Source organism: Girardinichthys multiradiatus, chromosome 19 (assembly GCF_021462225.1).
Source record: "Girardinichthys multiradiatus isolate DD_20200921_A chromosome 19, DD_fGirMul_XY1, whole genome shotgun sequence".
NCBI lineage: Eukaryota > Metazoa > Chordata > Actinopteri > Cyprinodontiformes > Goodeidae > Girardinichthys > Girardinichthys multiradiatus.
In genome coordinates, this window is record NC_061811.1 from 17,259,393 (window position 1) to 17,282,254 (window position 22,862).

General features: G+C 39.7%; 2 protein-coding genes across 2 annotated transcripts in view; both read right to left on the reverse strand.

Moving 5' to 3' along the window:
- LOC124855234 (connector enhancer of kinase suppressor of ras 3-like) overlaps nt 1–7,483 on the reverse strand; it is a 47,325-nt gene extending 39,842 nt beyond the window's left edge. Inside the window, exon 1 of the mRNA XM_047344934.1 lies at nt 7,238–7,483. Coding sequence (XP_047200890.1) covers nt 7,238–7,289 — 52 coding nt within the window. The 5' untranslated portion in view covers nt 7,290–7,483. The remainder of the gene's footprint in view (nt 1–7,237) is intronic.
- Nucleotides 7,484–11,749: 4,266 nt separating this feature from the next.
- qpct (glutaminyl-peptide cyclotransferase) lies at nt 11,750–22,730 on the reverse strand. The gene is made up of 7 exons (XM_047392980.1): nt 22,531–22,730; nt 17,117–17,263; nt 16,220–16,501; nt 15,179–15,346; nt 13,985–14,084; nt 12,728–12,844; nt 11,750–12,626 (listed from the first exon to the last, which is right to left on the reverse strand). Exons 1-7 carry the CDS (start codon nt 22,660–22,662, stop codon nt 12,445–12,447), a joined length of 1,128 nt encoding a protein of 375 aa, XP_047248936.1. The 5' UTR covers nt 22,663–22,730; the 3' UTR covers nt 11,750–12,444.
- Between the last annotated feature and the right edge of the window lie 132 nt (nt 22,731–22,862).

The following is a 22,862-nucleotide window of genomic DNA, read 5'->3' on the forward strand; positions in this document are numbered from 1 at the left end:
CCTAATATGTGAGTATTCGGGACAGGCTAAAAGAAGGGTTTTTTTTAAATTACGAGAATTAAGTGGTAAAAGTACAAGACTAAAGTCGTGATATTACAAGAATAAAGTTATAACATTACGAGAAAAAATTAATGACAGCTCCTCTTCCACAAAACAAGCAATTTCTTCCAAGTCCGCATTGTTCTTTTTTCATAACAGACAGTCATATGCAAAATCGTTTCAAAGTCCTGATACTGGTAATAATATGATGCTGAAGTGCTAAAAGATTAAGAATGTTCTTATTTGTGAAACTGATACTAAAGTATAACTTCAGAATCAGAATCAGAATCAGCTTTATTGCCAAGTTCGTACATACAAACAAGGAATTTGACTCCGTTACACTTTGCTCTTTGGTTTTGTTTTTGCATTACAGAATATACAAATTTACAATGTACAATATACACATATATCATAAAAAGGTGCATTTGCAACATCTGTATGCTGTTGTTTTGTACTCTATTGAATGTTCATCAGAGAAACAGCCTGGGGGAAGAAACTGTCTCTGTGGCGGCTGGTTTTAGCGAACAGTGCTCTGTAGCGGCGGCCTGAAGGTAAAACTCTGAACAGTTTATGTGCAGGTTGTGTGGGGTCTGCAGAGATTTTAGCAGCTCTTTTCCTGACCCTAGACCTGTATAAGTCCTGGATGGAGGGAAGGTCAGCCCTGATGATTCTCTCTACAGACCTGATTATTCGTTGCAGTCTGCACCTGTCCTGTTTTGTGGATGACCCAAACCACACTGAGATGGATGAAGACAGGACAGACTGAATGATGGCAGTGTAGAAGATGACCAGCAGCTCCTGTGGAAGGTTGAACTTCTTGAGTTGCCTCAGGAAGTACAATCTTTGCTGGGCCTTCTTTCGAACAGTGTCTATGTGTGAAGACCATCTCAGGTCCTCAGAGATGGTGCTTCCTAAGAACCTGAAGTGGTCCACGGCCGATATAGTGTTGTTGAGGATGGTGAGGGGGGTGGTGTTCTCCGAAGGTCCACCACCATTTCCACAGTCTTGAGAGGATTCAGTTCAAGGTAGTTCTGACCGCACCAGTGTACCAGCCGATCCACCTGCTGTCTGTATGCTGTCTGTATGTATCAGTCCAATGACAGTGGTGTCATCTGCAAACTTAAGGAGTTTCACGGACGAGTCCGATGAGGTGCAGTCATTTGTGTACAGGGAGAAGAGGAGTGGGGATAGAACACACCCCTGGGGGGCACCAGTACTTATTGATCTGGATCGGGAGAAGATGCTCCCCAGTCTCACCTGCTGCTGTCGGTCCGTCAGGAAGCTGTTGATCCACTGACAGGTGGAGGCTGGGACGTTGAGCTGGGTGAGCTTCTGGTGGAGGATGTCTGGTATGATGGTGTTGAAGGCCGAGCTGAAGTCTACAAACAGGATCCTGGCGTACGTCCCTGGGTGGTCGAGGTGTTGCAGGATGAGGTGTAGACCTAAGTTAACAGCATCATCTGCCGACCTGTTTGCTCTGTAAGCAAATTGCAGGGGGTCCAGCAGGCGGTCTGTGATGTCTTTCAGGTGCTTCAACACCAGCCGCTCAAAGGATTTCATGACCACAGGCCTGTAGTCATTTAATCCTACGATGGTGGGTTTCTTGGGAACCGGGATGATGGTGGATCGTTTGAGGCAGGAGGGGACCTCACATTTCTCCAGTGACTTGTTGAAGATCCTTGTGAAGATCGGAGCGAGTTGATTTGCACAGGCTTTCAGGCATGATGGGGAGACGTTATCAGGTCCTACAGTTTTCTTTGTTTTCATGCGCTGAAAGAGCCTGTTTTCATCTTCCTCTGAGACCTTTAGTGCAGGCAGAGGATCTACTCATTTTAACGCATGGAAAACTGCGTTTTTTGTAAGAGTTCCTAATAACAAATTCAGACAAATTTCTTATAATGTTCCAACTTTATTCTCGTAATGTTACAACTTTAATCTCGTAATAAAAAAATAAAAAGAAATCTCTTAGCATGGCCATTATACTTCTCATAGTGACGCTCTCTAAATTTCCAGAGTAAAAAAAAAAAGGAAACAAAGAAAATTTGTACCTAAAAAACAGCATAGCCTTCTTTCAGCCAGTTGACCGGCACTTGGCAGCAACAGGAGAACACCCCTTTACAAGGTGAAAACTCTTCACAAGAGAAACCTCTGGTGACTCCAACACGTTCCTTAGCTTCTCAAAATGCATTAAACCACAGGAACAGTATTGAGCATTTATGAAATTGTAACTTTTCGAAACCTTGATAAATCTTGATGCCTGTAATGGCTCTTTTATGTTTACAAACTGTTGTTTTGAAACGTTAACTTAGACATTTAGCCACCACCAACTTTGAACTTTAGCAATAGATTAGTTGTGTAAAACAACAGTCCTTTAGGGCCTGTGTCCTGCACACCTGAATCTGAGGACTCCACTGCCAACATGGCATTAGTCAACTTCCACAGAGTCCTGCTAATGAGCTAATAATTTGATTGAGGTGTGCTGCAACACATTTAGTGGATGCAGGACACCGGTCCTTGAGAAAAAGCGTTTGACACCTGTTCAACAGATGATTGCATTCTGTTTTGCTGCACATTGGGATCGGTTTACATAAGAATGCAAAAAACAAAATCAGCCCTGGCGATTCCTATCACCCCAACCACCCCCCAAACCTTAATGGGTTGTTGCTTGGGGCACACTAACATGACTTACAAGTGCAGCTGTCACTACTTGTACTTATGTGTGGCAAACCAGGTTAAGCACCTGTTGTTTAAAAGCAGAGATGCATCAAGAAATCCGGAATCGTTGTGACCGGCAATGGCCGATTTTACGCTCGACAAGTGCTGTTCAGTGAAGGACCAGTCAGAAACAAAAATCAAATCTTTTGTCCGATCAACAAACGGCACCTTGTATGAAAGCTCACAGGTGACAATTGCGGCAACACAGCAGCAAATTTAGTCACAGGATTCTCAAAATAGTGTGAGAAGTTTCTAGAAAGGAAGAGGTATTTTCCATGACTGCTGTTCTTTTGTGCTGCTGCTTTTATTTGGGGGGTGAGACTAAAGCAATTAGGAAGAAGCCAAACTAATTACAACGTTTTATGATTATGTAGAGTTAAAGTCTATTTGCTCTGTAAAGGTCCAGATAAGGACGTGATGGCAATCTTTTGAAAATCTCACAGTTAAGAGTCGAGGTCTACTAACTCCACAGGGAATACACTGAATGCTAACCACACTAATCTCAGTAAAAGCTAATATATGATGCGAAAGACAGTTTAAGATGTCAGCTATGCAGTCATTTTATCTTTGTTCTGAAGTAACAGTGAAATCAGGTTTTACAGCAGAGTGGTGCAACTTGCAATCTGATGAAGCAGCATGTAAGAAAAGAAAACACTGAAGGGTATACAGTGCCTCGGCTTGTTAAGAATTGGACAGAAGCCATCCAGTCTGACAGTAGTTGCACCAGTTTATATGTCTGGGATGCCTTGTTAAAACATGGCACCCAGAAAGTCCACAATGGACTAGGGGGGAGGGTTTAGTGAATGAAATACTATTCAGCTGAGTTGGAGTTAAATAATCTCATGAGGCTGCCAGCTCTTCTCAGATGAAGTGCTGCTGGTGTGGAATTGGGACTATATTTGGAGAAGGACTTACAGCACATGATTTAAACTTCTCACCTTATGAACATAAGTATGTAGGTCACTGTTTTTATGTCACTAGGTGAAGTTATTCAAGTCTAACCCAATTATAGAAAGAGTTCAAAAAAGAATCATTGATAATATTATTACCAAAATGCAGTTGTCCCCCAGAGGAAGTGGTCCCAACACATGACATATGGCATAGCAATCACACGACACCGCAAGAACCAGCTGGAAGATCAGAGCATGTGGTGAAAGACAACTGCTCCAGGGCATCTCTAGACCCCAAACAAAAAACAAGTGTCTAAATTCAAAGAGTCAAACTCCCTTTCACTGGCAATAAGCATGCAGCGACAATCACTTGATCTCTTTTAACAATGCAGGTGATTAGCAACGGCTTCAATACACAAAGAACTGCGGCTGTGTCCTGCTGAGAAAAACAGCCTGAGGCGAATGAGGGCAAAGGTCTTTATATGGTTGTTTCCTGATGATCATTTGGCTTCTATCACAAATATGCAACTCTGCAAACACCAGTGTGCTTAGTCAATACGAAGACACAATCCTGCTCTAGACATGTTCTTTGTTTGAGTTTCATGCTGCTGGTACTGAAAGGATTCCAAGCGTCTTTCCTATAACAATAACTGAATTCCCTGCAGTTAATTTGAGACTTTCTTGGTTACTCCTGATGTCCTTCATGAGCAAATAAAGAAATTAATTAGTGTTACTATGACCAGGATTCCTGCTGTATAGTTATCCTTACATCAGAAATGCTGAAATCAAGTTCCAGACTTGTCCAGACAGTGCAGAAACCATGTGTGGCTGAGATCTAGGGCAATGTTTCAGATGACAACAAGTATTGCTGCACATTAAAAGTTACTAGGAAGTGTACTTTGTTTTGCAGCGCTGGCAGTTTAAAAGTTGACCCACCTGCTTGGAGAGTAATTGTAGTCTACACCTACAGTCAACACCAACAACTAGAGTAAAACGCTGTTTAGCCAACTCAAACCACACCAGTTCAAGGCTTTTTCGGAAAGCTTCTATCATCCACTAATGTGCAAAGACAAAACGGCAATAAACTCTTCTGATTTAGTACAAACATGACAACCCAGCATTTATCCAAAAACCCCAAATTAGATAAAAAAGCAAGCTGACATTCCCTGTTCATGCATCACCTGGTTTGAATGTGAAAGAGGTGTGTGAAATTTCCTCATGATGAATTTCTGTTGGTTCTTCCACTCTGCTGTGTTTGCAAGGGGTCTGCACAGAAATCTGCTGAGTCAAACTTTCACCACACTGACAGCAATGGAGGTTTGTATTTATAAATAATCCACAGTCAATGGGTGCACTTTTTTTTTTCTTTTTTCAAAGGACACACGGACAACAACCCCTATTAAATACAATCCCTATTAAACTCCTAACGGAGACTCCCGTTGACGGGAATGCCTGTGTTGGAAAAACAGCCAGAGCCGAGTCACACATTACGAGATTAAAAAAAGAGAAATTACCTCAGCTTTGTTTAGGAAAGTTGTTTAGGTTTAAGCAAAGAGAAACTGTTTAGTATCCAAACTGATTATTGTTTTAAAACTCATGATTTATTTTCCTGCATGAGATAAACAAGATCCCAGTTTTGGTTTCACTGTCGATGCTTTACATTCTTCTTAGCCTCCTACTAACTTAGACATATTTATGCTATGACTGAAGCTGGGTTCAAAGATTAATGATGTCACTATCATAGCAGGCATTCCTTCCAGCGCCTTAAATAAATGTGTGGTCCTCAAGAACTGGATGCTAAATAAGAAAGGGACTTTTCAGGAAATTAGGGATGATTAGTGTGCATATTTTGCAAAAAATCCTGTTACATGTTATGTTTATGCTTTATTTTAACAAGATTATTTGGATTAGTTGTAGTTGAACAGCTGATCTCTCATATTTTTGGGGCAGATAAGATTTGGGCCGGTTACCAACAGTTACAGTTTCAAAAACCGCAAAAAACCTATCATACCATTCCAAAGTTTTAAAGTCCTTTTAATGAGATCCCAGGGAAAGGCAAAAGTGTCCAGAGTTTTTCTTTGGTTGTGTGGAGCATAGAGTAGCTGCAAACCTCACCCTCCTCCACTTGTTGCTGTGAACTACCAGTAAGCTGCCTGAACAAGGCTCCGATGTTTTGCCTTTCTTTTCAATTTAGACAAATTTGGCTATTTCCAAATGTTTCTGATCACGCAAAGCACAGCCAGTCATAGTCAAAGGAATACCACCCACCATGCTTTTTAAGATAATGCTGTTTCAAAACTACAGGTAGCAAATGACAAGTGATATGCTTGTTAAGCAGCCAACTGCAGGCTAGCTACCTGAGCAGAGTGCCTGACTAATTAACCAGATAAGATCAGCCTTGTAGACTTGTGTTACTCTGTAAAGGAAAGAACAGCAAAACAGTGCAATTTTCTGCACAATAAGCACTACCAGGTTGACAACAACACTCTTCAGTGTGGATGCCTGAAAGTAAGCCATTTTCAGTATCAGTGAGGTCATTAAAATTAAGTCAGAGGAAGCAAAAGACGAAATCCTGACTTGGAAACAAAACGAGTGCCATCCCTCGCTTTTTAATGGTAAATGGACTAAACTTATAGCGCCTTTCCAGTCATACCGACCACTCAAAGCACTTTACACTAGAGCCACATTAACCCAATCGCACCCACTAACATGCACACGTTCATACACCAATACACAGATCGATAGGCAGCTTCAGGTTAAGTGCCTTGCCCAGGGGCACATCGACATGTGGCAGGAGGAAGCTGAAATCGAACCCACAACTTTCACTGAGCCACAGTCGCCTCACATGTCGCCTTTAACTAACTAGTAAAAGAGCCTGGTTAACCTGGCAAGTTACCGAATAATCCAATTATAGAGCATAAAGTCAAAAAGGTGTACAATAAGGACTTTAGGGGGTGTTAATTAGATTTTTTCTTCATAACTCTACCATGTCTATTTTAGAAGCAGAAAGAGGACTTTCTCTGTTAGACCAGGTCATGAAATGAAAACATGATGTTTTTATTAAATTTATACCATGAGAATCTCATACAAGCGTTAGTTTTTTAATACACCTGTTAATATGCAAATGTATAACTGACATTAGAGTAAATCGGGATATTAGTTAAGAAAATATAAATTGCTTGGTCAGAGAGGTAACATTTAGTCTACCAAAGCTGGATTTCAAAAGTGGGGGCCACAAAGGCACAATGATTACTAGTAATCATCGGTACAGCTTAATTAAAAATATTGAGCGAAATCAGTGGGCGCACAGGTTGGTTAGAGTATTCTCTGCCTTTATTCTCTAAATAGACAATAAAGTTTTAAACTCTTGATCTTAATCTTTTTGGACGAATCACGTTTTCTAAGTTTGCCAACATCAACAAGTGAGAGTAAAGTAAGGAGGGAATGCGGTCCTATTGTTATGCGGCTGAGTAAAGGCATGCTGACACACTGGAGCAGTTTCTACGAAACTCACTGCAGAGAACGACAAACGAGTTGGAGAAGCTGTGGAATTAATTTGAATTATGACATTTAACTAAAAACGTTTCGCTCACCTTTCATCCAGTCGACAACTTGCTTTGGGGTCCACTTTGTTATCGGCTCCATGGCAGTAACAATGTGAAAGACAGAAAAAACTAAAACAAAGAGGTGCCTGCGCCGACAAACAAATACGTTTTAACTTTTAACTGTCGCCTGTCATGTTCTTCACACAAGCACGGCGCCTTTAGTCTATTTGCGTTCACTCACTGAACAACTCGGAACAATCACGCACGACTGGAGGTTGGCTTTGCTGACTGACATCCCCCCACAGCTCCTCCCTGCACGGACTGGGATTGATGCTGCCTTCACGGACTCCCGGAAACACAAGGAAAGAAAAAAACAGAAATCATGTGAAGAAAACCATTCATGTGAGGAAGAAATTTATTTTATTAATTCGATACGCCTGAAGTACTGTTTTGTTTTGTTTTTTCCATTGATGCATTTTTAATGGGAACTGATTTTGTACTTTTTTTTAGCTCCTCACTGCCCGGACTTGGATCGACGCTGCCTTCGTGGACTGCTGAAACCACAAGGAAAACAAACAATTTATTCACAAAAAAAAAGAGCTATTGTAACCTCGTCATTTTTGTTCTTTAACATGTGATTTTGATTAAATAAACTACATTTTTTACACTGACACACCACTAAAGGAACTAATTTCATAACACAGCTCTTTAGTTTTTATTTATAGATTACGTAAAATCTCAGACTACACTAATCTTTCATTAAACGAAAATGTAACCAAATAGTAAAACAGATCTTTCGGTGTAATTTCACAAAGAGCACTCTAACGTAGCATGTGACGTAGATGTTTAATGACAATTAAGGTTCAAACTGATTATTTAATGATTTTTGAGGAAAATAAAAGACGAAGTACCTCTCAGATTTTAGAACAGGTCTTGTGTCAAAATATAATTTTAATTCTGGGACACTGACAAGTTTCTTAATGTCAAATAAGCTGAATTTATTCAAGATACAATTGCATGTAAAATAAAAAAAAAACAGACAACCAAATGACTCACCACTGACCTCTGCTGGTCAGCGGCACATTGCACTAAACCTGTATGCAAGCTAAAATAACTAGTTGTTGCACATATGACCAAAAATGTTTACAACTTTATAACTAATGCAGGAGCAAGTTTCAGAAAATCATGTTTAAACTTATGGAAAACACTCTTGTGGGTGTGCCATTAAAAGCTCTTGGAACCTATAGGTAACTTCAATATATTTTGGGGGGATTTTATGTAATAGACCAACACAAAATTATTATTTTGAAGTGGAGTCTCTGGAGCTGTGTGTGTGGTTCGTTCCTTCCTGCTTCAAACGCTCCACCATCATCCTGGTCCCCAAGAAACACTTCATCCTGCACCACCTTGACACCCCCAGGGATGTACACCAGTATCCTGTTTGTGGACTTCAGCTTCAACACCATAAACCCAGACATCGTTCACTAGAACCCAGTTCCCAGTTTTGGCCTCCACCTGTCAGTGGATCACCAGTTTTCTGAAGGACCAGCAGCAACAGGCCATGGAGCATCTTCTCAGGAAACATCCGCACCTGGGCCCCCAGGGGTGTGTTTTCTCCCCATTCCTCTTCTCCCTGTACACAAATGACTGTACCTTAGCAGACCCGTCTGTGAAACTCCTGAAGTTTACAGATGACACCTCTGAGATGGTCGTCACACAGAAATAATCCTTTAACCCACAGTGGGGGAATTCAGGTGTATCAACAGCAAAGTGAAAGGCCAATAGAAGCATGCATAATTTTGGAAATTTTTTATTTTTGCTAGAGTCTTTCTGTCTCCCATCACCTGCACTGTGTCCAGGTTGTTTCTTAGAAAAGAACTGGCCCTTCTAATGAGCCTTTGTAAGCCCTTCCTCTAAGATGTAAACTGCTGCTTCACAGAGAAAAAAAGGTCTTAAGGAGTAACCCCTGCACTCCTAAAGAACTCAGCCTCCTCAGCAGGAAAGCCCTCACCCTTCCTGCAAAGAGCATCAGCATTTGTGACTGTCTGCAGAGAGGATCATTGAGGCTAACCTTCCCTTCATCAAGGACCTGTACAGGTGCAGGGTCTTGAAAAGGGCAGCTAACATCATTGCAGACCCCACACATTCTGGACACAAACTGTTTAGACTTTTACCTTCAGGTGGGCACAACAAAACGCTATTTGCAAAAACAAGCCACCACAGAGACAATTTCTTTCTCTCTGACAAACACAATGAACACCTTACAGTCTGAATAGTCAGCTACTCTTTTGTGAAACAATATAAGCATATTTACACTACCACACCTGACGTTCTTTTTTTCTTTTTCCTCAAATTGAAAAAAATAGATTTTGGTCTGGACTTTGACAGGACCATTCTAAGAAACAATTGTTTTTTTTTCCAATAGAAGGTTAACCTCTGCCCCAGTTGTTAATTTCTATTTCTTTTTGCAGCCTCATATTGTTCTGGGACTGCTCTGCATTTAACTCTATCCACCTTTCCACAGACTGTGAAAAGTATCCCTGTTCCTACTGAAAAGAGGCATCTCAACAACATGATGCTACTACCACCCTACTAACAGTGGGGGAGGATGTAGTTTTCTTTCACCATTTTGCATGAAGGACAGACCTTTAAATTTTGGTCTCATTTGACCAGGGCACCTTTTTGCACACGTTTGCAAACCACCAACGGGTCTACTGTCACAGTGTGTGTTTTTGGTTTGGTATTTGTTAACGTTTAGTCAGGTGTTTTTCTGTTCTAAGTATGGTTAGTTCTTGAGTCCTCGTTGCTGGTGTTTTATTGTCTAGGTGCTGTTCTGGTAACTGTGTTATTAGTTGCTTTCTTTGATCTGTTATTTTCCTGTGTTCTGGTTCCTTGGGCCTGTTTACTGTTTGTCTTGTCGGGCTCCTCATGTTCTCATTTATCCCTATTTAGTTCACCTGCCTCTCAGTCTCCCAGTCTGTCCACACCTGTGTCCTGTTCCCTCCTGATTACCTGCCCTATTGTTTCAGGTCCACCTTCATTTGTATTTAAGTTAATCTTTGTCCTTTATTCGATGCAGTGTTGCTATGTCTCTTTGGATTTTTGTCCTTACATTGGATCCTGTTTTCAAATACTCTGTAAATTGGATTATCTTGTCACGCTGCACCTTGTCTTCATGTGAGTGAACTCTTTAAATTAAAGTAGGAGTTTTGATCCCACTCTGCTTTCTCCGTGCTTGTCTGCCTTTGGTCCAGCATCAAACAACAAATTATGACAACTACTTATGGCGTTCTTTCATCAAGGACTTATTGCCAAACGGCATAAAGGTCAGATTTGTGGAAACACACCAGAGTTTCTTGCTGCAAGGTGACAAAGTGTGGAAAAAAGTATTTTTGCAAGGCACTGTATGTCTGTATAACTGTTTACGTATTCTGACACGAGTCCCCATTTTCAAAGTCAAGAGAACAAACTCTTTCGAAGATTGTAATCTTTCTCGGCTTCCTCATTGTTTTCGAGCAAGCTGAAACACACCTTGCAAACTGGGAGAAATTCCTGGCCCTACCCATCACTCAACTATCACACAGCTGCAAGATAATCACCTCCAGATGAAACTCTACTGTTGTTACTGTCAAAATGCAACACTTTGCAATCATAAACATACTGGAAACCATTTAGGACTCTTGAATTGCCTGTCTTCTTGGTGGTCAGAAGGTATATAATTCAGACCATTTTTAATTACTTTTTGTCTATTTACTTAAATCTGAAATGCATAATGAGACTCATTTTAGAGCAGATTTACAGCATTTTGTTTCAGGTTGTTGGTAGGCGATACTGATTGTAGCGGACAGGGTCAAATCCTGCCCTTGCTTTTCAAAAGGAGTGGTCTGGACTTATGGGGCTTTAGGTGGGGGTGGAATTCAGAAGAGAACCATGGAAGGAGTAAAGGAATCATGGGATTGCTATTAAGGTGAGGCAGATTGGTAGAAACAGTGCTTTGTCTCTTATGATGGAAAAGGCATGGAATAGAAAAAAAAAATAGGGAAATTAAGACTTTGAATGTCCATTTTTAAAATAAATGCCTCACCCTCCTCTCATAAAACACAATAAATGGCCTTTGTTTTTTGCATAAACATTTATTAGTTATTTCATTTACATGATAGAAGCAGGTTTACCGTGTCATATAAACAAAAGCAGGCACATGAGAGATCGGCACGGGAAGTAATCCACTTCTCTGTATAAGATGACAGGATGTAAAGGGTTCAAGAGAGTTGCTTCAGTGAGAATGAGGCATACTTCCTGCCACTTACAGGTTTGCTCTCCAAACACTGCACAGATTTACAGTGGGAGAGGAAATGTTAAATAACCTGCTGCTAAAACCTCTTACTCCATTCAGTATGTGGAGTCATGTCAGTGTGGGTGGCCCTGTTAAATTTCTCAAATAAAATAACAGATCCAGGGACATGGATGGCATTCGGCAACAAGGCTGGGATGTTTCTGAAAATACTCATTATAAAATTATCACCAGCTTGGGCTTGTAGGGTAATCATATATTTAAAGCTGTCAGGTGAAAAGGTGTAATTTCATTTATTTTCTTTTAACCTTGTTGTACATTTCCTTCTCCTTTTAACAACAGGCAATATGAGCAATAGAACCAACACAAAGATGTCTCCTTATAGCATTACTCAGGGCCTGAATCAGAAAAGAATGAACACTCTGTGTAGTGATTTTGTTGTTGAAAGTATGAGGAAGGTACTTTTGCGGTTCCTTAAAAAAGTATTCATACCTCTTAAACTTTTGATTTTATATTTTGTCACGCTAAAACCCCACACTTAAAAGTGTTTTTCTGGAATTGTATGTAATAAGCCAACACCAAAAAGTGTATAATTCTGATGATTGTGCCTTGTGGCCATCAGTCACAAATCATAGACCACTCCTGCTATGGTAGATTAAATGTTGCCTCCCGATTTACTCAATGTCAATTATGCTTTTGCACATTTACAAGAGCTGCACTACTTTGTTTCACATGAAATCCAGATAAACTACATTGAAGTTTGTGGTTGTATTGTTATGACCTGTTGAAAGGGATGATGATACTTTGCAAGGCACACTAACCTTTTTTGACAAAGCATTTTGTAAATAAGTGTCTTTAATAAGAAAACATTTAAACTCCTTCATATTTGGAGTTAAAACCTCTAATATAGTGCATTATTTCATGTGAAAAGCTTTACATCACAAAGATGCAATGATAGGAAGGCTCATGGGGCATTTTGTGGGTTTGAAGGAATGCTGGGCCTGGTGTTGAGGTATTCCAAAACAAAAACTTGCAGGATCTTGTTGAGGTTCTGAATTGTGGAGCGATCCAGATTTTCTTCATTGTCGTCAAACGTGTGCCACACGGACGGGAAGGGGTAGGGTATGAGGTGGAGGATCCGAACACCTGAAACAGAAGGAGGGGGAGGCAAGATTAGCTAAAAGAAGAAAGCAAGTGACTATAAACTAATTAAAAGGCATGATAGTTCTGGCACAGGCAGTACAAACCTCTGTTTAGGAATGGTATATGATCGTCAAGAATACGACCTACAGGACGATCGGGCCAGAAGTACTGCACACTGTTAGGATGCTGAACAAGCTGGTTCATGGAATGCAGACGTTTTTCTGAGTTTAGAAGTGGAAAGACGATGGGAGAAAAGTGCAAATGTTTAGTTGAAGAAAAAACTTCTCTACATTTTTTATAGGTTTATCTCGGATTTTAAATGAATTGGAAAAATGGAAAAAAAGGTGGAGAGGTTTTAAGCAGAATCAAGTTATAAAACAATGTCATAAGCTTTGAAAATATTAGACCACTGCTCAGTGCAACATTTAAAAAAAGAAACAGAATGGCATGACTGCAAACCTACCAAGACATGGCTGCCCGCCTAAACTGACAGGCAGAAGGGGAGTGTTAATCTAAGAAGTAGCCAAGAGGACCATAACTTAAAGGGGCTGCAGAGATCCACGGCTCAGGTGGGGGACTCTATCTACAGGTTAACTACTAGTTGTGCACTCCACAAATCTGTCTTTTTTTAAGAGAAGGAAGCCATTATTGGAAAAAACAAAACAAAAGTCCCCTCTCCACTGAGTGGACAACATATCTGTTTCTAGATGTGAAAGAATGGTAAAGACATTCCCCTGTAGCTGTAACTACAGTCTAAGATGTCTCTAGATAGTAATAACTCAGGGGGGGCTGGATATGAACACCAAACCTTTCAGGCCTTTAATGTAAATACAAAACAAAAGCATATTTTTCCCTCTACATCACAGATATGCACTACTTTGTGAAAATTGTGATTGTAACTTGACATGTGAAAAGGCATATGAACACCTTTGCAGGGCACTTTAGGGCAATAAACCTCAGATTATCATCATATTCTGGCTTGAATGTAGCATTACTGCATTCAGAGTGAAACCGCAGATCTTGAAATGTTGGAAACGTTCAGTTGATGCTGCAGGTCACTGTTTTATCTGCCAGTCTTCAATCGAGTGGGCGACTTTGCTATGTAACTGAACAGGGTTAACAGGTTGCTAAAAAAGCCCCAGCACGCATCAGGGTTGAATGGAAAGATGCAATCTACCATTTTTCCACTTCCTTAAAAGTATGTTTACATTTAGCACGCACAATTCTGTCTCACTGTTGCAAAGAATGTGGTGACAGTCTCGAAGAATGAATAATACGACTAACTCATTGGACAAGGAAATAGCTTGTTTCCTGGTTGTTATTATTATTTGGAACCACATTCATTTGTATTGATTATTCACCGATGTCCTGCAGCCTGGTGAGCCAGGAAGTGGAGCTGGGGAAGTGGTTTCCGAAGATAGGGCTAGGGGCCCCAATAAGGTCCAGCAACACAAACAGATCCTGTGGAGGGGAAGAAAAAAGGAGGGGTGAACACTACAGACAAGTCAGTTTTTCTCATGAGAAGCTATTATCACACATCCTGAGGATAAACTTTCCAACACAGAGCCAATCTCATGATAATCGCACGTCGGAGGTTTGCTTTGTAGTGTACCATTATGTGATCTGTGGTGCAATAACCTGACATGACACTATTAACCACAGGACACACCAAACTTTGATTTACACACAGACAACACAGCTTCAATAAAATGTCTTCAAAACAGTTGCAACAGCTAAAATGTAGAACATGTTTTTCAAAAACTACACATTAACTTGTATATAATGACGTTTTCCAACCTTTTAAAATGTTTTTTTTGTGAGATTGTTCCATACTATTGCTCAGAAGATTGTGCTTGTTGAATTTTCCCAATAAAAGAATGATTTTTATTTCAAGTATATTATCCATTTCATCCACAGTGCTCACTAAAGTGGACAAGATGTCATTTTCTTCGGTTTGTGTGTGTGTGTGTGTGTTGATTAATTTGCATGCAAAGTTCCGTGTTCATGATATAACAATAAGAAACAGCGTGAGCAATAATAGCATTAATGGGAGAAAGCCGTGGTCAGAACCACTGGTGACCAAAATAAACACAAAGGTCCCTGTCAGATTTGCCAAAAAAATATCTTGATGATCCCCAAAATAATTGTGAAAATATTCTGTGCCAAGATAAAAGTTGGACTTTTTTTTGAGAGTGTTACTCTGTTTAGATCAGGCATAAAACACAGCAGAAAAAGATCATACCTACAGTCAAACATGATGTTACTACTCTAATGCACTAACTTCTGTAAGGAAGCAAATGTTTTACAGCACGGTGTCAGGGCATATTAGTTGAACAGCAAAATTATTTAAAGTTAAGGTTTTCACTTAATATAGAGTATTATTTGTTTTTTTAACATACATATTTTAAAGCTAAACGCAAGTTGTTCAACTGAGTCAAAAATTGAAAAAGTATATGTTTAAAAAAAAGATAGAAAACATATGATTGAAATGATAGAGTTAATATTCTAATCCCATGTAGACTGAATTAAGGGGGATGAAATGAATTGCTGTGTACTATGCCGTGCAGTTGGTTGGTATCTTTGGCTCCTTCAGGATGCGGGGTGGCCTCCATCTTTTGCGCCAGGTGGCGGGAGCCGTACAGTGAGTCCGTGGAAGTCCATTGGAAAAGTGCCTCCTCCCCGTCAAAGAAGATCAGCTGCAAGGTTAGGTTGGCGCTGGAGTTCTACATAGGGGAGGGGGTCAGGGGTGAAGAAAGGAACTCCTGTTACATTTTTTCTATTTCAATAGATCTACTGCCATCTAGTGGTTCTAAGATTATATCAACACAGAAAAAGACGACCGTGAAAATGTTTGCCTCCAATAATAAAAAACAGTTGTCCTAAAACTACTTAAATAATCTCCTTTCATTATGCAAATACAATAACTATTACATATTTCATTGACAATGATATGCACTATGAGCACTATGAGCTTGTTGCATTGCATTTGAGGTATTTGTATTCAGTGCATGAGTACTCCCACAGTGATCTTTGTGACAGACAGCTCAGTCCTTAGCTGACCTCCCAGTAGCAAGCAGTGTTCAGTCGACCGTCTGAGAGCACTAAAACAGCTCTGTTCTGTTAAATAAGGCTCATTCATGCACATATTACTCGCATCAATAGTTTCATCCATCCATCCATCCATCCATTCATTCAGTGTCCTTTGCTTATTCTAGATCGGGAGGGAGGGCATAGGGAGGGGTTAATAATAAAAAGAAATGTGTGCCTGTAACTCTGCCCATGTTTCATGTCCTCTTTCACATGTAAGTTACCAGTTTCTGTAAATAAAGAGCTTTTCAACTCACCATGCGGCTCCGACGCTCCTATTCACACTTTGGTCCTGCAAAACCCTAGCCGACATAATCTGGTTCTTTTTCTAGGATGTTTTTCTGTATTTCATTTCTGTTGTCTCACTATATTCCTTCCTGTTTTTTTTTACCAAATACACCACACACCAATGACTTATATACAACTGAAAACCCTACATTATCAATAATGCAATAAGAATGATGTGCGTTTTACCTGCTGGAGGTAAAGCTCACACCCTGGTCTGTTACCTTCTGAGTTTTCAGTTCTTCATCCAGGGCTCGTGCCAGCTCCAACATCATAGCGCATGGGACAGCAGAATCCGTGGCACCTTGGAACTCCCTACCATGCCACTGAGGAGGGTAGTACTTGGAGTCGTAGTGACAGGCAAGAACCAGGTGACGCTTAGCTGACGGGTTCAGTGTGGCAACTAGGTTGGTGAAGGGCAGCGACCCGTAGGGAGTTTGTGACTCAAAGCTGTCCTCGGTCACTTCCCAGCCTGCTCCGAGGGAACCGAGGGTTGCTTTAATATGCTGTCAACACACAAACAAATTGTTTTTAAAAACTCAAGTCAAACAATTAATATAATAAATTATTGTATTCTTTATTTAAATGTTTCATAATTTTTTTCTTATCTCACAATTGCACTCTAATCACTAGACTAAATCTTCTTTTTTCAAATGGGCTATTTTACATATAGGAAATTGGCTTTAACTCATTGGCAAAGTTTTAAATGCAACAGAAAATGAAGGAAATAAATGATTATGCCCACTTATGCAAAGCATCCGTTTGTCCCAAACCTTTAACACCCAAAAAACACATGAAAGTAGTGAGAGTTCTTATTTTTGATGCATTCTATGAGTAGAACATAATTGTCATATTTAATAATCTAGAATGTGTTTGGATGAGGCTAGTTTGTAAGATTAAAAGTACCTTTTAAAAATGACAACCTTTGAGCAGTTAATAAACATACATTACATTAAGCTCACAGTTCTGTCTTGACAATGTTTGTTGTTATTGGTCTGATTCAATATTCTAATCTTAATTGTCGTGTTTTCATTAGCTGTACATGGGAAAAATCCTTAGAATGAACAAAAATAAAGGCTTAAAAACATCATGCATGTGTTATTTATACGTAATAAACGTACGTCCTGTGCTGCCTGGCTGCCGGCAGAGCCCGGGTACCGGGTAACCAGCAGCGGCCTTAGGTCCCTCTGCCACATTTGCTCCAGATCGGTGTGAGACAAGGCAGCACAGATCTCATCTTCACTTAGCTTGAGTGCTCTGTGCCTGAGCTGGAGAGGGACAAAGTCAAAGGAAACATTCAGTTAATATTCCAGAAGGAGAAAAAATAGTTTAAGGAAAAACATGCTCCAATAAATTCATACTGTATAACTTGAAAACATTAGCAGAAGGAACTAATGTTAACGTTAATGGTAGCAAATCCCTGCTATATATATACAGTTAGGAGTACAAGTATTTAATACACTGCCGATTTTGCAGGTTTTCCCACTTGCAAAGCATGTAGAAGTCTTTAATTTTTATCATAAGTACTCTTCAACTGTGAGTGACGGAATGTAAAACAAAAATCCAGAAAATAACATTGTGTGATTTTTAAGTAATACATTTGCATTTTATTGCATGACATCAGTATTTGATACATCAGAAAAACAAAACTTTATATTTGGTACAGAAACCTTTGTTTGCCATTGCAGATATCAGATGTTTCCTGTAGTTCTTAATGAAGTTTGCACACACTGCAGCAGGGATTTTGGACCACTCCTCCATGTAGATCTTCTCCAGATCCTTTGTGTTTCGGGGCGGTTGCTGGGTAATATGGACTTTCAGCTCCCTTCAAAGATTTTTGATTAGGTTCAGGTCTGTAGACTGGCTATGCCACTCGTGGACCCTGATATGCTTCTTACAGAACCACTTCTTAGCTGCCCTGGCTGTGTGCTACAGGTCGTTTGTTATGCTGGAAGACCCAGCAACAACCCATCTTCAATGCCCTTACATACATGGCCCCATCCATCCTCCCCTCAATATGGTGCAGTCGTCTTGTCCCCTTTGCAGAAAAACATCCCTAAAGAATGATGTTTCCACCTCCATGCTTCACGGTAGGGATGATGTTCTTGGGGTTGTACTCATCCTTCTTCTTCCTCTAAACATGGTGAGTGGAGTTTAGACCAAAAAGCTCTATTTGTGTCTCATCAGACCACATGACCTTCTCCCATTCCTTATTACTTATGATGCACTGAAGTTGGGAAACAATATGAATGACACATCAACCACAGAACTGCTGATGCTTGTGCATCACAAAAGCAACTACCCTTTAGAGAAACCCAAAAATATCTGGAGAATTTTTACACATGTAATCATCATCTGAGAGGAAAATCCATTGTTTAATTGCTTTTACCCTACTGTACATTATAAAATGGATGTTGTTTTGGTAACCAAAATACCTTGATTAAACTTTAACTGAAGATGTTGATTCAACTCTTATTCTCTCATGCTCTGTGCAGCTTCAGCAGAGAACGATAAGAATGATGACATGCTCTGTTTGTATATGGTGTTTTATTAAAAATTGAAAATCCAACAAAGTAGTCATGCACCGGGAAATCCCCTGGAGAACCAAGATGAACCAAAAGAAGCACAAACAGGACTAGTATGTCATGATGTGCCATGTCTGGTGTTTTGTTTTTGTTTGTTTATCCTGGTCTGGTCCTTAGTTCACTCTGTGTGTTTTGACTTGTTAATTGGTTTCACTCCCTGCAGTCTGTTCCACGCCTTTTCCTAGTTTCCCTTGATTAGTTAGTCTTGTTGTTCACTGGTTCCTTCTGCTGTTCTTTTTGTATTTAAACCCTGTTGTTTCTATTGTTCCCTGCTGTGTCCTGGTCATTCCTATCTTTGTCTTGAAGATTAGTCTTTTCGGTCGGAGTTCTCGGAGTGTGAAATATTAAATGCAACTTACCTTTAATCGTTTGGCTCCTGGTTTTCTCCTTGCACATTGGTGTTATATATATATATATATATATATATATATATATATACAGTGCCTTGCGAAAGTATTCGACCCCCTTGAACTTTTCAACCTTTTGCCACATTTCAGGCTTCAAACATAAAGATATAAAATTCAAATTTTTTGTGAAGAATCAACAACAAGTGGGACACAATCGTGAAGTGGAATGAAATTTATTGGATGTGTCAAACTTTTTAACAAATAAAAAACTGAAAAGTGGGGCGTGCAATATTATTTGGCCCCCTTGCGTTAATACTTTGTAGCGCCACCCTTTGCTGCAATTACAGCTGCAAGTCGCTTGGGGTATGTCTCTATCAGTTTTGCACATGGAGAGACAGAAATTCTTGTCCATTCTTCCTTGCAAAACAGCTCGAGCTCAGTGAGGTTGGATGGAGAGCATTCATGAACAGCAGTCTTGAGCTCTTTCCACAGATTCTCGATTGGATTCAGGTGTGGACTTTGACTTGGCCATACCAACACCTGGATACGTTTATTTGTAAACCATTCCATTGTAGATTTGGCTTTATGTTGTGGATCATTGTCTTGTTGGAAGATAAATCTCCGTCTCAGTCTCTGGTCTCTTGCAGACTCCAACAGGTTTTCTTTCAGAATGGTCCTGTATTTGGCCCCATCCATCTTCCCATCAATTTGGATCATCTTCCCTGTCCCTGCTGATGAAAAGCAGGCCCAAACCATGATGCTGCCACCACCATGTTTGACAGTGGGGATGATGTGTTCAGGGTGATGAGTTGTGTTGCTTTTATGCCAAACATATCGTTTTGCATTGTGGCCAAACAGTTTGATTTTGGTTTCATCTGACCAGAGGACCTTCTTCCACATGTTTGGTGTGTCTCCCAGGTGGCTTGTGGCAAACTTTAAAGGAGACTTTTAATGGATATCTTTGAGAAATGGCTTTCTTCTTGCCACTCTTCCATAAAGGCCAAATTTGTGCAGTGTACGACTGATTGTTGTCCTATGGACAGACTCTCCCACCTCAGCTGTAGATCTCTGCAGTTCATCCAGAGTGATCATGGGCCTCTTGGCTGCATCTCTGATCAGTCTTCTCCTTGTTCGAGATGAAAGTTTAGAGGGACGGCCGGGTCTTGGTAGATTTGCAGTGGTCTGATACTCCTTCCATTTCAATATAATTGCTTGCACAGTGCTCCTTGGGATGTTTAAAGCTTGGGAAATCTTTTTGTATCCAAATCCAGCTTCAAACTTCTCCACAACAGTATCTCGGACCTGCCTGGTGTGTTCCTTGGTCTTCGTGATGCTCTCTGCACTTTGAACAGAACCCTGAGACTATCACAGAGCAGGTGCATTTATACGGAGACTTGATTACACACAGGTGGATTCTATTTATCATCATCAGTCATTTGGGACAACATTGGCTCATTCAGAGATCCTCACTGAACTTCTGGAGTGAGTTTGCTGCACTGAAAATAAAGGGGCCGAATAATATTGCACGACCCACTTTTCAGTTTTTTATTTGTTAAAAAAGTTTGACACATTCAATAAATTTCATTGCACTTTACAATTGTGTCCCACTTGTTGTTGATTCTTCACAAAAAATTTGAATTTTATATCTTTATGTTTGAAGCCTGAAATGTGGCAAAAGGTTGAAAAGTTTGAGGGGGCCGAGGCCCTAAGCATATGCTTAGTTTACCTGTGCCTCAGGCCGGCTCTGGTTGACTGTAATCTTCATGTTTTATTAATAAAATGTAAATTAATTGTGAATTAATATGAAATATTGTAAGTAGTTAGTACCTTTACTGATTAATTTAGGTAATTCATTTAAATAAAGTGAACAAAATTTTCTTAAGAAATGGAATATGCATATCTAATTGTTTTGAGTAAGTACATTTTTATTTTTTAGATTGCTCTCTAAAATTTACTTTTAACTAAAGGACATGTATGTAAACTGTTGCACCAATTTTATTTATTAAATTCTAATTGCTGTAAAATTGCTTTAACACAAACATTCTGTCCCTCTGACAAACCTGCTGTTTTCCAAATAAGCTGTTAAAAACATCTCCTGAGACCTGAGAGCAAATTACAGCAGTGTGAAGACATATTGACTATTTTTGGCTTTAAACATACCCACTAACACACAAAGACTTATTTAGTAATGGACGAATCCAGAGAACAGACAAAATAGAAAAAAATCAATGCATTCCTGTTTATGAGAGTACAATGTAGTTAACACAGCGGCTATTAAATTATGTTCTTTATTAAAAAGAAAAAATAAACATATTGATTCTTCAGTCCTATGGATTTTTGGTCCCAAAGTTCACCTGTGAACCATGGTTGTCCTGGAAACAAACCACCGCATGAAGCAGGAGGAGAAAAGCTGACAGTAAGCAGTAACCATGCAGCCGAAGCCGCCATCTCTGCATTACACCGCTGCCTTCTTTCCTATACAGATTTTCATTAGTTTGGAGAATTCTTAGAAATAGAACTTAAAAAATCTTTGAAAAACGTTTGACTATTTTAGATTCCTAAATAATTTCCTTTCTTTAAACAAAGCGGTGCAATTATTTTATTGTCAAAACACATTTAATTCAGTTGTCTTGACTTGACCGTGCAAAGATAAACAATTTGACTGATAAATAAAAAATTATTATATTACAAATAGTAGGTTAAATAAGGTCACTACAGGCTATTTAAAAAGCAAACATGTAAGATTTTGCCTAATGAAAACTGTAATATAAACAGACCATCTACTTCTCATTTAAACAGAATGAAAACTGTTTGTGAAAGTCAAATGAACATGTTGTCATTTCTTGGTAACAATAGCATGTGGGCACATTTTGTTCCACATACAAAATAACCTGCAAAACCTGTTTGAAGCTTAAGTTAGACGTAATATGGCTGACTCAAACATCTGTCCTGTAATTGCAGTGCAGTGGCACATAAGGGGTAATTATGTGGTTACAGTGTCTGAATATGAAGCTGGAGTCCACTGAGCTGAGGGAGGATTAAAAAACAGGGTCTATTTAAGGTCTATATATTCAAAGACGACTTGGGGGATCAAAGAGGATGACTGTGCTGCCATAGCAACTAGTTAAAGGGGAGAAGAGATGAACACAGATGGGGAACATGAACACAATACATATCCAGGTGGATCTCAAGAAATGATGCAGGAGGTGTTGATGAAGCAGCATTAAATCAGATTTAGCATTTTCTCATAAAAAGGTTTTACTTGTTCTAGGTAATGTGATAGGTAATAATAGCATCTAAAGTCAAGGTAAACGGCATTGGTTTTAAACATGCCCACAGCAAAACAGAATCAACACAAATACATAAAAAAATGTTTTGCTGTATAGGCACAGAGGCTTTTAGGTTATAAGAACGCACATTATAAAAATAAATAAGAAGGAATCAGCTTAAATAATGGCATATAAAATCAAAAATTATTTAAAATGGTTTCACTTTTTAAAGCTGTTTTCTGATCGTGTAAAAACATTTTATGAGACTGCCTCACACAGCCACCGTGGATCCTAAGCCAGCAAAACGTTAATTAATCCTCTTTAATTGATTTACCTTTTCCTCTGTCCAAGGGACTCCATGAGTATGAAAGATGAAAGTCAGTCCGATTAATGCCGTATAACATGAACGCATTATGGAAAGCCTGTGGCTTCGCTCAGCCATCGACGTTGTCGCTCCTTTCCACATTCCTGTCTCTATCTCAAAGGGAGCTTTCAGATCATGTGAAAGGCAGGAGGGGAGTGCCCGAGGCTTCCAGCACCACGGCACGTCACTGGCCCCCCACACACACACACGCTCATACACACATCTGTGTGCCTCCGTGATCAGCCCAAGGAGCCTTTAATAACGTCAAATTTTAAGGTTTAAGAGTGAAGTTTAAAGTACAA